The sequence below is a fragment of the Scyliorhinus torazame genome, chromosome 27 (assembly GCF_047496885.1).
Source record: "Scyliorhinus torazame isolate Kashiwa2021f chromosome 27, sScyTor2.1, whole genome shotgun sequence".
In the NCBI taxonomy this organism is placed as follows: domain Eukaryota; kingdom Metazoa; phylum Chordata; class Chondrichthyes; order Carcharhiniformes; family Scyliorhinidae; genus Scyliorhinus; species Scyliorhinus torazame.
The window spans coordinates 12,690,706-12,705,795 of NC_092733.1; the positions used below are offsets into that span (position 1 = coordinate 12,690,706).

Consider the following 15,090-nt stretch of genomic DNA (forward strand, 5'->3'; position numbering starts at 1 on the left):
CACCTCGTGGAGGGTCAAGGGGAGGCCAGGATATCTTCCAGTGTGCAAGCAAGATGCAATCCTTCCAGCGAGTTCAAATTTCAATGAGGCTCCGCCTGGGCCCCTTTCAAATGATAGATTATGCAGGGCAGGAAATTCTCTCCGACTGTGCACCCTTTCCCTCACACAAGCGGGATGCCACTCAGTATGCAATGCGTTCAATCTGTTCAAGGTCCTTCGAGTCCAGCTGTTGGATCTTGCGGTTGAAATGGTCCTGAACCCTGTGCAGGATGTCCAGGCTCTTGCACCCATCCACCATGTTGACCGCCAGCCCTTGCTTCCCAAAACGTCCTGTCCAGCCGATTCTGTGGAGATATGTCTCGCAGCCTGGTTCTTTGTCGCGGGTCAATGGCAGGTCAAAGTTCACCACGATCGACACCTGCTCCACATCGATGCCACTGGCACAGACATTGGTGGTAACCAGGACCATTTCCTTGCCATCTCGGAAACGTTGGATGATGGATGCCCTCTGCTCGACCATCAGATCGCCAGTCAGAAGTGCCACGCGGTGCCCGTCGTGCGTTAGCTTTATTGAAAGCCACTGGGCTGTCCTCCGGGTCTGGCAGAACATGATGGCTTGGGCAATGGTGATGGCAGTGTAGATGTTGGTGAGGGCCTGATCTATCTATAGTGTAGGTTAGATGGCTTTTGTTTCGGTGCAACATCGTGGGTCGAAGGGCCTGTACTGCGCTGTATCGTTCTATGTTCTATGTTTATCTTCCTTCTGGTTACACATGACAAAGTACTGCTTGATGTTGTCCAGAGTTAGCTGCTCCCGGCGCAGTTTGATCATGTTGGGCTCGGGGACGATCTTCTTCGCAAACCTGAGTAACGGATCCTCGAATGTGGCCGAGAACAGAAGCATCTGGCAGTCCTTGGGCAGCATCCTGTGAATGCGGTAGCTCTGGTCGAGGTAGCCCTGGGTGACGATCATGACATCTGCCTCGTCCAGCATGAACACCCGGATTCTCTTCACATCCACCTGACCCAGCTTGAAGCACCAATCCAGTACGGTCCCTGGCGTGGCGATTACTATTTGTTCCTCTACCTGGGAGCCACGCCTAATGCGGTTGCCACGAACGGCGTAGCCAACGCGAATGTCCGCACAGTACACGCCCATCTGCTCGATCACTTGCCCCGTTTGCAAGGCCAGCTCATACGTGGGGCACAGGCAGAGACACTGCGTGTATTGCTGCTTTGGGTCTGTACGACACAGCATTGCGAACGCGAACGCAGCCGTCTTTTATTTGCTCTCATTATGTCTTCCACTTTGGGATCATTCATTTTGTACTCAACTCTAAGACATCAAAACTAACGTCCGGTCTAGTCTGTCTACCTGACCAATTCAGTTCTCCAGGCGCTCTTCGCAGGTGCTCTTTTTCCATCTTTGAAACCACTGAGTCTTTTTGTGAAACCTGACCATGACTAATTGCTGTTGGGCTGATGCTGTCCAAATAAGATTGCTGACGTAAAGTTGCCCCTAACTTAGTCTGTTCGATTTCCAGTCCAATATATTTAAATGCACCGGAAGCCGAACTTCCAACCCTGAATTCTTTCCTCAACACAGAGATTACAACAGCTTCGAAATCACTCGTCCCACCCCACAAAAAAATCATCGACATGCATCATAAAGATGCCAGAAAGATTTATCTTATGGTGCCAGTAAAACATTGCCGGATCTGCTTTCAACTGGCAACAGCCTAACTTTAACAAAACTGACCTTACCGAAAAATACCAGACTCTAGATGCATCATTTAATCCATATACACATTTGTTCAACCTCCAGAGTACCACTTCTGTGTTGGCTGCTTCTTTAGGAGGACGGGGAAAAATGTCTCTCTGAAGTTGATGCCCCTGCAAAAAGGCAGCTAAGGGCAGCACGGTAGCATTGTGGATAGCACAATTGCTTCACAGCTCCACGGTCCCAGGTTCGGTTCCGGCTTGGGTCACTGTCTGTGCGGAGTCTGCACATCCTCCCCGTGTCTGCGTGGGTTTCCTCCGGGTGCTCCGGTTTCCTCCCACAGTCCAAAGATGTGCAGGTTACGTGGATTGGTCATGATAAATTGCCTTTAGTTTTCAAAATTGCCCTTAGTGTTGGGTGGGGTTACTGGGTCATGGGGATAGGGTGGAGGTGTTGATCTTGGGTAGGGTGCTCTTTCCAAGAGCCGCTGCAGACTCGATGGACCGAATGGTCGCCTTCTGCATTGTAAATTCTATGATATCTGCAGATTTGCATTCCCCTGCCTTTGTGGCTAAAAGAGCCAAGAAGATCTTTAAAATAACCTTTCCTGCCGTAGGTGAATCTACCCTTAAATCCTGATCTTCTAAGTTTTCTTCAAATCCCCTTGCCACAAACCTGGCCTTTGCCTTATAAGTTCCATCCGGAAGAACCTTTTCCGTGCAAATCCATCTGCGGGATAGAGCTCTTTGTCCCCTATCTGGTACTTCCGTGTATATCCCAAATTCACTCCAACTATGCTGTTTGGCATCTTTGCTAACTTTTTCATCTAATTTATTGGAGGCCATAAAATCTCACGTGTATGTAGACTTCTACTCCTAGTAGCATTCATAGTCTTGCCCATATTCTGAGACCTTGATAAACTATGTCCCCTATCCCGCCTGGTGTCTCGTTTCTCAATAGAGATATCCTCTGTCAAATTCTGACCAGGCTTCATACGCACTTAATAAGCCATCCTTTCGATAAATCTTATCCATAAAACGTAATAGAGTCTCCAGACCCTCTTCTGAGTCTAATTGTTCCAATTCCAGTTCAGAAACCACTTTGCTTTGGATTTTACTCTCAGAAGGTAGAGAAAGAGCCAATGCCATTCCTTGTTTCCTCTTTCCCGAGGAAGTGACCTTAGTCCACATAACTACTGCACTTCTCCATTGGTCGTACGATCCCATTTCAGAAAACAATGGCGGATAGTCATATCCAGCCATCCTGATCCTAGGTTCAGTCACATTTTTTTTTTCCTTCTCATTCACTCCTTGGTTGACACTGAATTTTTTTTTTTTCTGGAAAAGTTGTATCTTTCAACCCTTTACATTTGCACAGCGACCATCCTCTGCTACCACTTTTCTCTGTGGCAAAGAGCGAGAGTCCAGAAACCTGTGTTACCTGCCTGGTGCCAGGATTCGGGGCATCTGCAAGGGATGGAAAGGAACTTAAAGGAAAGGGTGGATCCAGTGGTTGTGGTCCATGGAAGTACCAACAACATAGGCAGGATGAGGAAGAAAGTTCTGCATAGTCAGTATGAAGAGCGAGGTGCCAAATTAAGCAGAACCCCAAAGGTAATAATTTAAGGATTATTACCCGAGTCATGTGCAAATTGGCATAGGACAAATAAGATTAGAGAAATGAATGTGTGGCTCAGGGACTGGTGAGAGAGAGGTGGTTTGTAGAGCAAGGTCCCAAAATTGGGGAAAGTGGAGGCGTACCGTTCAAACAATCTACAATTGAACCTTGCTGAGGCTCGAGCTCCAGCCGACCACGGAAGTAGGAAAGTAGATAGGGTTCTACACTAAATAGTGGGGTAAGGGATAAAACCTGGGAAGGTTTGGTGGGCCAAAGAGCAGATAATAATAATCTTTATTACTTTAACAAGTAGACTTACAATAACACTGCAATGAAGTTACTGTGTAAAGCCCCTAGTCACCACATTCCGGCTCCTGTTCGAGTACACTGATGGAGAATTCAGAATGCCCAATTCACCTCACAATAACGTCTTTCGGGACTTGTGGGAGGAAACCGGAGCACCCGGCGGAAGCCCACGCAGGCACGGGGAGAACGTGAACACTCCACACAGACAGTGACCCAAGCCGGGAATCGAACCCAGGTCCTTGGCGCTGTGAAGCAACAGTGCTGGAAAAACAGCATTTTGTCGAAGCTTTTTGTCTTACACTCATCAGGATCATTCTTGGCATTCTCATGATTGTTCTGATGACAGAAAAATGAAAAGCTTCAACAAAATGTCTTTTTCCTGAAAAATTGATTTTTATATTCGGTTTGAGGGAAATGAAATGAAAATTGCTTATTGTCACAAGTAGGCTTCAAATGAAGTTACTGTGAAAAGCCCCGAGTCGCCACATTCCCGCACCTGTTCAGGGAGGCTGGTACGGGAATTGAACCCGCGCTGCTTGGCCTGCTTGGTCTGCTTGGTCTGCTTTAAAAACCAGCTATTTAGCCCTGTGCTAAACCAGCCCCGAGATAACAGTGCATCCAAGGTTAGTATTTTAAACTTACATAATGGCTTTCTGAGGACATGAAAGCAAAATTAGCTGAAGTGAACTGGCAAATGAAGTTCGAGAATAGGTCAACAGAGGTTCAGTGGCATGCATTTAAGGGTACATTTCAGACTATGCAGAATAGATACATTTCAACGAGAAAGAAAAATTCTAAGAGGAGGTGCCACCATCCGTGGCTCACTAAAAATTTAAAGATAGTATCAAACTTAAAGATAAAGCATATAATTATGTAAAGATGGGTCGCAAGTCAGAAGATTTAACAGAATATAAAGAACAGCAAAGAATGACAAAAAGAATAACAAGGAGGAAAAAATTAGAGTCCGAGAGAAAACTAGCTAGAAAGATAAAAACAGATAGTAAGAGTTTCTATAGATTTTTTAAAAAGAAGAGTTAACAAAGTGAGCATTAGTCCTATAAAAAGTGAGTCTGGGGAGTTAACAATGGAAAATAAGGAGATGGAAGATGATTAAGTATATTACATCCGCCTTCATTATTGAGGATACAAGTAACATCCCAGAAAATGCTGTAAATCAGGAAAAAGACTGGAGGGAGGAACTCGGGAAAATTACAATCACCAGTGAAGTGGTCGCGCTTTGACACATAGCTCCAGCTGTGTGTGGACCCAACCTGCCAGACAGTGTCCGCCTGAACACCCCCTGGCCACCCACCCCCAATCAGTCACCCGAGCCCTCGCGGAAGCTCCCCCTCAGCCAGCAGCACGGCTCCCGCCCAACTGTGGCGGTGCTGGATACAGTTCGCAGCCGCCACGCCGGGTTCCTGCAAGGCGGGGACCAGAAGTGACCCACGCCGTCGTGAACTCGGCCCATCAGGTTTAGAGCATCAGGGGAGGGCCTTCAGGTGACGTACTGAGGCTGTCCCAAATGCCTGCAGCGCGTGCCACGATGTCGCCGTTATGAAGGGGCGGAGCATACAAAACCTGCATCAAACAGGTGCCGCCCTTGATTTCGTCATAAATGGGATTCCTTACCCGATCACCGATTATGAAATTGGCTTCGGAGAACAGAGAATCTCGCCCAACTCCTTTATTCAAAGAGAGAGGGAGATAAAGCAGGTAACTACTGTCCAGTTAGCCTCATGGGGAAAATGTTAGAAACTATTGTTAAATATGTGATAGCTGAGCACTCAGAAAAATTCACCGCAATTCAACAGAGGTTTTGTTAAAAGTTGAAGTGCTTTGAAAAAGTCACAGGTGCTGCGGATAAAGGGGAACCGGTAGATGTACTTTCCAGAACACACGAACAAGGAGCAGTAGGCCATTCGGCCCCTCAAACTTGCTCCACTTAATTTAATAAAATCAGGACTGATCCAACACAAATCTCAAATCTGCATCCCGTTAAATCCCGATAACCTGTTACTCTCTTGCTTACCAGGAATCGATCCACCTCTGCCTTAAAAATATTCAGATTTTGCTTCCAACAGCTTATCAGGAAGAGTTCCAAAGGCTTAGAACCGAGTGAAAAGTTTGACTTCATCTCCATTTTAAATGGAATACACCTTGGGCCCGATCTAATGAAAAGTTACTCAGTGCCATTTGTGGCAGGTTCTGTCGGCGGCTTCCCACCACTATCACCACCACCACACTTAAGGCGCAATTTTTAAAAATGGGAACTCTGTCCCATAGCCGCATTTTTCCTGGCGCTACAACACTTTCTAACCTGACTCTGGTTAGATACTGGGCCTCAGTAGGGAACGTGAGGCCACACTGAGAGCCATTTCCTGCACTGAGGAGCCCCGCTCACCGACCCCTCAGTGCAGGGTGGGATCAGGGTGACATTTTCCCACCCTCACCCACGCAGGGCAACTACCCACGCCCAACCACCACCACACACAAAATGCCAGCTTGACAGCATGGTAAGGCTAGCCTCTGGCAGTGCCAACTGGGCACCTTGGTAGTGCCAGCCTGACACCCAGGTTACACTGCCAGGGTTCCAGGCTGGCACTGCAAGGGTGCACTCTGCCCAGAGGACGCCCGTTTTGCGTCTGACACCGATTCCAACGCCATGCTCCAGTCCCTCGCTGAGCTCAATCTGAAACATTTTGGCGCCAATATGGCGGAAAATGCCAGCATCATAGTGATGAGGATGCGAATACCATAGAAGACAGATGGATGATTCTGCTGATGGTTAATGGCACACTAATCAAATGCAAGCTCGACACAGTAGCAAAGGACAACTTTATCACTTTGTCAGCTTTAAAAGGGCTGAAAACTAAACCGAAAATAGTTTGTCGATGAAGTGGTAATGAGATCCCAACATTAGGGGCATGTGAGCTCACAGTAACTGTAAAAGACAGAACTTGTGTGATTAAGTTTTCCAGAGTACAGACAGAGTGCGAATCTCTCATAGGTGTAAAAGTGTGTGAAGCGCTTGGGTTTGTTAAGCGGATTTACAATGCAGAAAGCATGGTACCCCGCCAACATGCATCCGTAGAATCCATCACAAGGACTTTCCGGAGATATTTCAAGGCTTTAGCACTCTGCCTTTTATGTACCGCAATTGAAGGAGCATACGAAGCCAGTCATACACGCTCCGAGACGTGTACCAGCTCCATTGAAGGACAAATTGAAGGTTGAGTTAGACAGAAAAACGGCTGAGGAGTCATCAAACGCATAGAGGAATCTACAGACTGGGTTAACTCTATGGTGTGCATCCAGAAGAAGAATGATGACCTACGAATATGCATGGACCCCAAAGACCTGAACCTTAACATCAAGACAGAGCACAACCCGATTCCGAAGAGGGAGGAAATAACATGGGAGATGCATGGAGCGACATGTTTCAGCAAGTTGGACACGCCACAAGGCTTTTGGCAACTCAAACTGGACAAAGCGAGCATAAAGCGATGCACATTTAACACACCCTTTGGGCGCTATTGTTTCCTTCGGATGCCATTTGGAATAATTTCTGCTTCAGAAATTATCCATTGTGCCATGGAGCACATAGTTTAAGGGTTACCAACGTCCGGGTCTATGTGGATGACATAATTATTTGAGGGTCCACACGCAACAAGCATGACAAAAGGCTTCTCAGGGTCTTGAAGAGTATAAAGAAGAATAGCCTAAAGCTTAACAAAGCAAAGTGTCAAATTGGGATTGACAGAGTCATAGATGTTTACAGCATGGAAACAGACCATTCGGTCCAGCTGGTCCATGCCGCCCAGTTTCTATCACTCGGCTAGTCCCACTTGCCCGCATTTGGCCATATCCCTCTATACCCACCCTGCCCATGTAACTGTCTAACTGTTTTCTAAAGGAGAAAATTGTACCCGCCTCTACCATTTCCTCTGGCAACCCATTCCAGATGCTCACCACCCTCTGTGTGAAGAAATTTCCCCTCTGGTCTCTTTTGTATCTCTCCCCTTAAACCTATGCCCTCTAGTCCTAGACTCCTCTACCTTTCGGAAAAGATGTTGACTCTCTACCTTATCTATGCCCCTCATTATTTTATAGACCTCTATAAGATCACCCCTAAACCTCCTACGCTCCAGGGAAAAAAGCCCCAGCCTATCCAGCCTCTCATAGCTCAGACCATCAAGTCCTGGTAGCATCCTCGTAAATCTCTTCTGCACCCTTTCTAGTTTAACAATATCCTTCCTACAATAGGGTGAACACAGTATTCCATGTGTGGTCTTACTAATGTCTTGTACAACTTCAACAAGACTTCCTGGATTCAATATTCTGACCAATAAAACCTAGCATGTGGAATGCCTTCTTCACCTCTGTCCACCTGCAACTCCACCTTCAAGGAGCTAGCAACCTGTACCCCTAGATCTCTTTGTTCTGTAACTCTCCCCAACTCCCTACCATTAACTGAGTAGGTCCTGCCCTGATTTGATCTACCAAAATGCATCACCTCACAATTATCCAAATTAAACTCCATCTGCCATTCATCGGCCCACTGGCCCAATTGGTCAAGATCCTGTTGCAATCTTATACAACCTTCTTCACTATCCACTATGCCACCAATCGTGGTGTCATCTGCAAACCTACTAACCATGTCTCCTACATTCTCATCCAAATCATTAATCTATGTAACAAATAACAGTGGACCCAGCACCGATCTCTGAAGTACACCGCTGGTCACAGGCCTCCAGTTTGAACAACCACCCTCCGCAACCACCCTTTGGCTTCGGTCACCAAGCCAATTTTGTATCCAATTGGCTACCTCACCCTGGATTCCGTGAGATTTAACCTTTTACAACAACCTACCATGCGGTGCCTTGTCAAAGACCTTGCTAAAGTCCATGTAGGCAACGTCGACTGCACTGCCCGCATCTACCTTCTTGGTTACCCTTTCAAAAGACTTTCCCCTTACAAAGCCATGCTGACTTTTCCTTATTAGCCCTTGCCTGTCGAAACGCCTGTAGATCCTGTCCCTCAGAATATCTTCTAACAATTTACCCACTACAGAAGTAAGGCTAACCGGTCTGAAGTTCCCAGGCTAATCCCTACAGCCCTTCTTAAACAACATTTGCTATCTTCCAATCTTCAGGCACCTCCCCTGTCGCTGTTGATGATTTAAATATCTCAGCTAGGGGACCGGCAATTTCCTCCCTAGCCTCCCACAACATCCTGGGATACATTTCATCATCAGGTCCCGGGGATTTATCTATCTTGATGCGCTTTAATACCTCTAGCACTTCCTTCTCTGTAATATGTACACTCCTCAAGACATCACGTTTTATTCCCCCAAATTCCTTCACATTCATCAGTAAATACTGACAAGAAATATTAATATAGGACCTCTCCCATCCCTTGTGGATCTGCACATAGATGACCTTGTTTATCCTTAAGAGGCCCTACCCTCTCCCTTGTCACCCTTTCACCCTTTTACGCTTTATGTATCTGTAAAAGCTCTTTGGATTTTCCTTTGCCTGATCTGCCAAGACAATCTCATGTCCCATTTTTGCCCTTCTGATTTCTCTCTTAACTCTACTCCAACAAGCCCGATACTCTTCAAGGGATCCACTTGATCCCAGCTGCCTATGCATGTCATATGCCTCCTTCTTCCTTTTGACCATGGCCTCAATATCCCGAGTCATGCAGGTTCCCTCCTTCTACAAGCCTTACCCTTCACTCTAAGAGGAACCCTAGTTAACACCTTTTAGTTAACAGCTGTCCCCTTGCCTTGACAGCATCACCTTCTTGGGGGATAGTCGCTCTGTATAAGGTGTGCAGCCGGATCAAGAGAAGATAAAGGCTGTTTTGCCGATGCCATGTCCCACAGATAAAAAAGGCATCCTATGAATGTTAGGGATGATCAACTTTGTTGGAAAATTCATTCCCAACCTGGCATCTAAAACCTCTCACCTCCAAGATACAATCAAAAAGGACACAGTGTTCCGGACTTCCGGTGGCGTGGGCGAGCAGGGCGGCCGCAGCAACAAGAGCTCCCGCCGGTGGCCGCAATTCGCGCCGATTTCGGGGAAATCCTCGAGTCTTCACGCACTCCCCGACTATCGTCGGCCTTTGGGGCCGTCACGAGCAGCCAGCGGGGCCAGTTTAAAAACCGGCGAAGAACCCCACGCGAGTGTCGGGCGACGGGGGCTGGGACGCTGGGCCCAGCGCGGTGTCGAGGTCAGAGCAGCGGGGGCGGAGCTACGAGGAGGCCGAGGCGGCAGGCCCGAGGCCAGGGCACTAGGTAGGGAGGGTGCACCATGTCGGATGGCTCCCACCTAGGAGCAAGAAAGAAGGCTGAAGCCTGGTCCCAGGGGAGGTCAGGAGGTCAGGGTGAATGTAGAGGAGAAAGAAAGAAGATTTAAGAAAGTTTGGTAAAAGTTTTTTTTTCTCTCCCCTTTTTTTTTCAGAAAAAGAATAAGTCAGATTGATGAAGGACAGGAGGGTGAAGGGGGAGAGAGGAGAAAAGAAAAAAGATAAAAAACAATAAGCCGCTAAATTATGCGAAGAGCAGCGCCGAAGAAAGGAGGAAACGCGGGTTCGCCGCTGAAGGAGAAGACGAACAAAAGCAAAAGTGTTGACAGGATGGCGGACGCCGAACTGCAAGGCGGGGCCGCACTACTTACGGTGGAGAAAGGTGAGGAAGGTGGAGAAGAAGACTGAGGTGATGGCGGTGGAGCTGGAAAAACAGTTTGTGAGACATAGTTTTTGAGGAAGGAGACAGCGGTCGCGTTTAAGTCATTGGTGGAGGAGGCAATCGGCCCGATGAGAGTGGAGGTGGCAAAGACATCGACCGAGGTGAGAGAGCAGGGCGAGAAGATGAAGGAAGTGGAGGAGGCCGTGTCATGACACAGCGACCAGGTCACCTCGATGGGGGACGAGCTGCGGAGGGTGGTGGAGGTTAACAGAGGGCTCCGAGCAAAGCTGGAAGACTTGGAAAACCACTCAAGGCGGCACAATTTGAGAATTGTGGGCTTGCCCGAAGGAACAGAGGGCCCAAGGCCAACGCAATACTTTGCTAAGAAGTTGGCGGAGCTGATGGGGGAGGGTGAGAGCCCCACCCTGTACGAGCTAGACCGAGCTCATCGGTCATTATGGTCGAAGCCCAAAGTGAACGAGCCGCCAAGGGCAGTAATTATCTGCTTCAATAAGTTTTGCATGAAGGAGAAGGTATTAAGCTGGGCGAAGCAGAAGCGTGAGGTGCTGTGGGATGGTACTGCGGTTCGGATCTACCAGGACTGGACGGTGGAGTTGACAAAAAGATGAGCGGCGTTTGGGCGAGTGAAGGCGGCTTTCTACAAGAAGGGGGTGCGATTTGGTGTGGTGTACCCGGCAAAGTTGAGAGTAACATTAACGCCAAAGACTTTTATTTTGAGACAGCGGAGGCGGCTGAGGCGTTGGTGAGGGCAGAAGGCTTGGGGCAGACGTGAAGAGCGGAACTGGAAGAGAGACTGTGGACTGTGTTTCAGCGGCTGGAAAATGTATAAATGTTACAACTTTCTTTTTACTGATTTGTATTTCAATTTACTTCTCTTTGCATTGTTACAGAGTTCAAGTTAATGGCGTTCTGTGTTGCGACGGTTAAATGTTATATTAGTGAATTGTAGGGGTTGGATTGTTGGGTTTGTTTTGGTGTTTCCTTCTCTGGGACTGGGTGGAAGGGGGCGAGATGTCTTGGCGGGGGGAGCCACCCGTGCTCGCTAACTAAAGTCAGCTTGTGAACGGGGGTGAGGTGAGAGGAGGGCTGCGGACGTTGGAGCCTGTTCAATGGGCCTACGAGGCGAGCAAGAGAGGGGGGAAGGGAGGGATGTTGGGGGATGTTTTTGTAGGGGGGGATCTTGGGAGGGGGGGGGGGAAGGGGTTCGATGTTAACAATGGACAGGGGCGAGTCAGGCAGGGCCCGTTGGTATGGTGATGGTGGATAAGAAAGGTGGGGGGGGTGAGAGACCCCCAGTAAGGATAGTCACGTGGAACGTGAGAGGGTTGGAGGTCCGGTCAAGAGGTCAAGAGTACTTGCGCATCTTAAAAGTTTGAAAGCCGATGTAGCAATGCTGCAGGAAACTCACTTGAGGGTGAAGAACCAGGTGAGTGTTTCACTCCGGATTTGATGGAAGGGCTCGAGGGGTAGCGGTGTTGGTCAGCAAAAGGGTACGCTTCCAGATGGAGAAGGTGGTGGCAGATCAGGGGTGTAGATATGTGATTGTGGCAGGGGCGCTGGAGGGGAGATTAGTGGCGCTGTTAAGTGTATACGGTCCCAATTGGGACGATGTGGGATTCGCGAGGAAGGTATTTGGGGCCATTCCCGACTTGGACACTCATGAGCTGATTGTGGGGGGGACTGGAACCTGGTGCAGGAGCCAAGGTTGGACAGATCACGGCCGCGCTCGCTGGTCCCATCAGGGGGGGCGAAGTCGCTGGCTGGGCTAATGGTGGAAATGGGAGGGGTGGACCCTTGGAGGTTCCTGCACCCAAGGGAATGGGAGTATTCGTTTTTCTCAGCGGTCCATAAGGTATACTCGCGGATCGACTTTTTTGTGGTGGGAAAGGCTTTGCTGGCTGGAGTCAAGGAGTCGGAATACTCTGCAATTGCAGTGTCAGATCACGCTCCACATTGGGTGGATATGGTGCTAGAGAAGGGGGCAGCGCAGAGACCGGGGTGGAAACTGGATGTGGGGCTTTTGGGGAACCAAGTGTTCTGTGAGAAAATTGAAAAGGAAATTAAGGAATATGTAGGTTTCAATTGTACGGGTGAGGTGTCGAAGGCAGTCGTCTGGGAGGCCCTAAAGGCGGTGGTAAGGGCTGAGGTAATTTCGTTTCAGGCCAGGGTGGATAAAGAGGAGAGGTTGGAGCGGCAGAGAGTAATAGATGAGATGTTGTAGGTAGATTGGAGGTATGCAGAAGATGGGGACCCAGCGATGCTGGAAAAGAGGAAGGAACTACAGGCGAGCTTTGACCAACTGTCCACCAGGAAGGCGGTGCACCAACTGAGACGAGCAAGGGGTGCAGTTTATGAACATGGAGCTAAGGCGTATGTTAGCAAGTCAGCTCCGGAGGGAGGCAGCGGCAAGGGAAATTCTTCAGGGGAGGGATAGGGCAGGGAAGTTGGTGGTGGCTCCAGTGCTGATTAACAAGGTTTTTGAGGCGTTTTCTGAGAGGTTGTACAAGTCAGAGCCACCCGGGGGAGACCATGAGATGCAGGGATTTCTAGATGGGTTGGAGTACCCGAGGCTAGGGGAGGGGGAAAGGGCTACATTAAAAGGAGCAATAGTGGAGCAGGAGATAAAGGATACGATTGGGAGGATGCAGTCGGGGAAGGTGGCAGGGTCGGATGGGTTTCCGGTGGAATATTATAAAAAATTTAAGGATAGGTTGGCGCCCCTGATGGTGGGGATGTTGGAGGAGGCGATAGGGAAGGGGGTGTTCCGCAAACCTTGGGGCAGGCATCGATTTCACTGTTGCTAAAAAAAGATAAGGATCCGACGGAATGTGGGTCATATCGGCCCATATCACTTCTGAATGTGGACGTAAAAGTGTTGGCGAAGGTACTGGCAGGTAGGCTGGAGGAGTGCCTCCCGAAGGTGATAGGGGAGGATTACACGGGGTTCGTGAAAGGGAGGCAGCTGTTTTCGAACATTAGGAGGGTTTTGAACGTTGCTATGGCACCGGCGGAAGGGAAGGAAACAGAGGTAGTTGTGGCATTGGACGCTGAGAAGGCATTTGATCGGGTCGAATGGGGGTACCTGATGGCAGTGCTGGAGGGTTTGGGATTGGACCAAGGTTTGTGAACTGGGTAAAGCTATTATATAAGGAGCCAAAGGCGAGTGTCCGCACAAATAATATCAGTTCGAGATAGTTCTCTCTCCACCGTGGGACGAGACAGGGATGTCCTATGTCCCCCCTGCTGTTTGCACTTGCGATTGAGCCGTTGGCCATCGCATTGAGAAGTTCGGGAGCATGGAAAGGAATAGTGCGGGGGTGGGGGGATAGAGCATAGGGTGTCCTTATATGCCGACGACTTGCTGCTGTATGTGTCGGAACCGAGTGCGTCGATAGGAGGAATATTGGAGCTACTGCGGGTATTTGGGTCTTTCTCGGGGTACAAGCTGAACCTGGACAAGAGTGAGTACTTTGTGGTGTCTCGGCCGGGGGTGGGGGGGCTGCCATTCCGTAGAGCAGGGACTAATTTTAGGTATCTGGGGGTGCAGGTTGCCTGGGAGTGGGGGCGGCTTCGCAGGTACAACATCACTAGTTTGGTGGGGAGAGTGAAAGCCAATCTGGCAAGGTGGGATGGCCTTCCTCTGTCACTGGCGGGTCGGGTACAGGCGGTTAAAATGAATGCGTTGCCGCGATTCCTGTTTATTTTTCGATGCCTACCGATTTTCCTGCCAAAGTCTTTTTTCAAGGAGATTGAGGGAAGGATTACCTCGTTCATATGGGGAGGGAAGGTGGCCAGAGTGAGAAAGGTGCTGCTCCCGAACCTGTTGTACTACGGCGGCGAATGTGGAGAAGGTGCGGAGCTGGGTCAGAGGGGTTGATTCCCAGTGGGTCAGAATGGAGGAGAGTTTGTGCAGGGGTTTGGGGCTGAAAGCACTAGCAACAGCGCCGCTCCCGATAGCTCCGGGGAAATACTCAGGGAGTCCGGTAATAATAGCTTCATTGAAAATCTGGAGGCAGTTTCGCCAACACTTCGGGTTGGGTTTAGGGTCAAGGGAAATGCCGATTCGGGGGAACCACAGATTTGAGCCAGGGAGGTGGGATGGAAGTTTTCGGAAATGGGAAGAGAAGGGGATTAAGACGCTAAAAGATTTGTTTCTTCGGGGTCGGTTTGCAGGATTGAGAGAGCTGGAAGCGAAGTATGGGCTGGAGCAGGGAGACGTGTTTAGGTACATGCGGGTTTGGGATTTTGCCAGGAAGGAGATACAGAGCTTCTCAGAGGAACCGGCCTCCACATTGCTGGAGGAGGTGCTGACGGCAAGGGGACTGGAGAAGGGGGCAGTGTCAGCGGTGTACGGAGCTATTTTGGAAGAGGATAAGGCACCACTGGAAGGGATCAAAGCAAAGTGGGAGGAAGAGCTGGGAGAGGTTATAGAGGAGGGGGTCTGATGTGAGGTGCTCCGGAGAGTGAATGCCTCCACCTCATGTGCGAGGTTGGGGCTGATACAGCTGAAGGTGGTATAGAGAGTGCACCTCATGAGGGTGAGGATGAGCCGATTTTTTGAAGGAGTAGAGGATGTGTGTGAGCGTTGCGGGGGGGGGGGGGGGGGGGCTGTGTATATTAAGGGTGACTATGGGTAATCCCTGATTCCTTTTTGTCATTTGTTTATGTAAACATGTGGGCTGATGTTTGGGGGTTGGTGGGAGAATGGGATCGTTGTTATTGTTATGGG

General features: G+C 49.2%; 2 protein-coding genes across 2 annotated transcripts in view; both read right to left on the reverse strand.

The window, feature by feature from the left end:
- LOC140403206 (complement C3-like) overlaps nt 1-15,090 on the reverse strand; it is a 294,404-nt gene that overhangs the window by 235,974 nt on the left and 43,340 nt on the right. The gene's annotated exons all lie outside the window — the stretch shown is intronic.
- Nucleotides 96-1,258, reverse strand: LOC140403207 (ATP-dependent RNA helicase DDX19A-like). Its single transcript, XM_072490960.1, has 2 exons — nt 751-1,258; nt 96-660 (listed from the first exon to the last, which is right to left on the reverse strand). Exons 1-2 carry the CDS (start codon nt 1,256-1,258, stop codon nt 182-184), a joined length of 987 nt encoding a protein of 328 aa, XP_072347061.1. The 3' UTR covers nt 96-181.

What these genes read in the sequence shown, in the direction of transcription:
- LOC140403207 (XM_072490960.1), bottom strand. Translation starts at nt 1,258, where the DNA reads ATGCTGTGTCGTACAGACCCAAAGCAGCAATACACGCAGTGTCTCTGC. An exon ending in TAACCAGAAGGAAGATAAAC is followed by an intron (nt 661 to 750) that starts ATAGAACATAGA and finishes CACTATAGATAG; the next exon opens with ATCAGGCCCTCACCAACATC.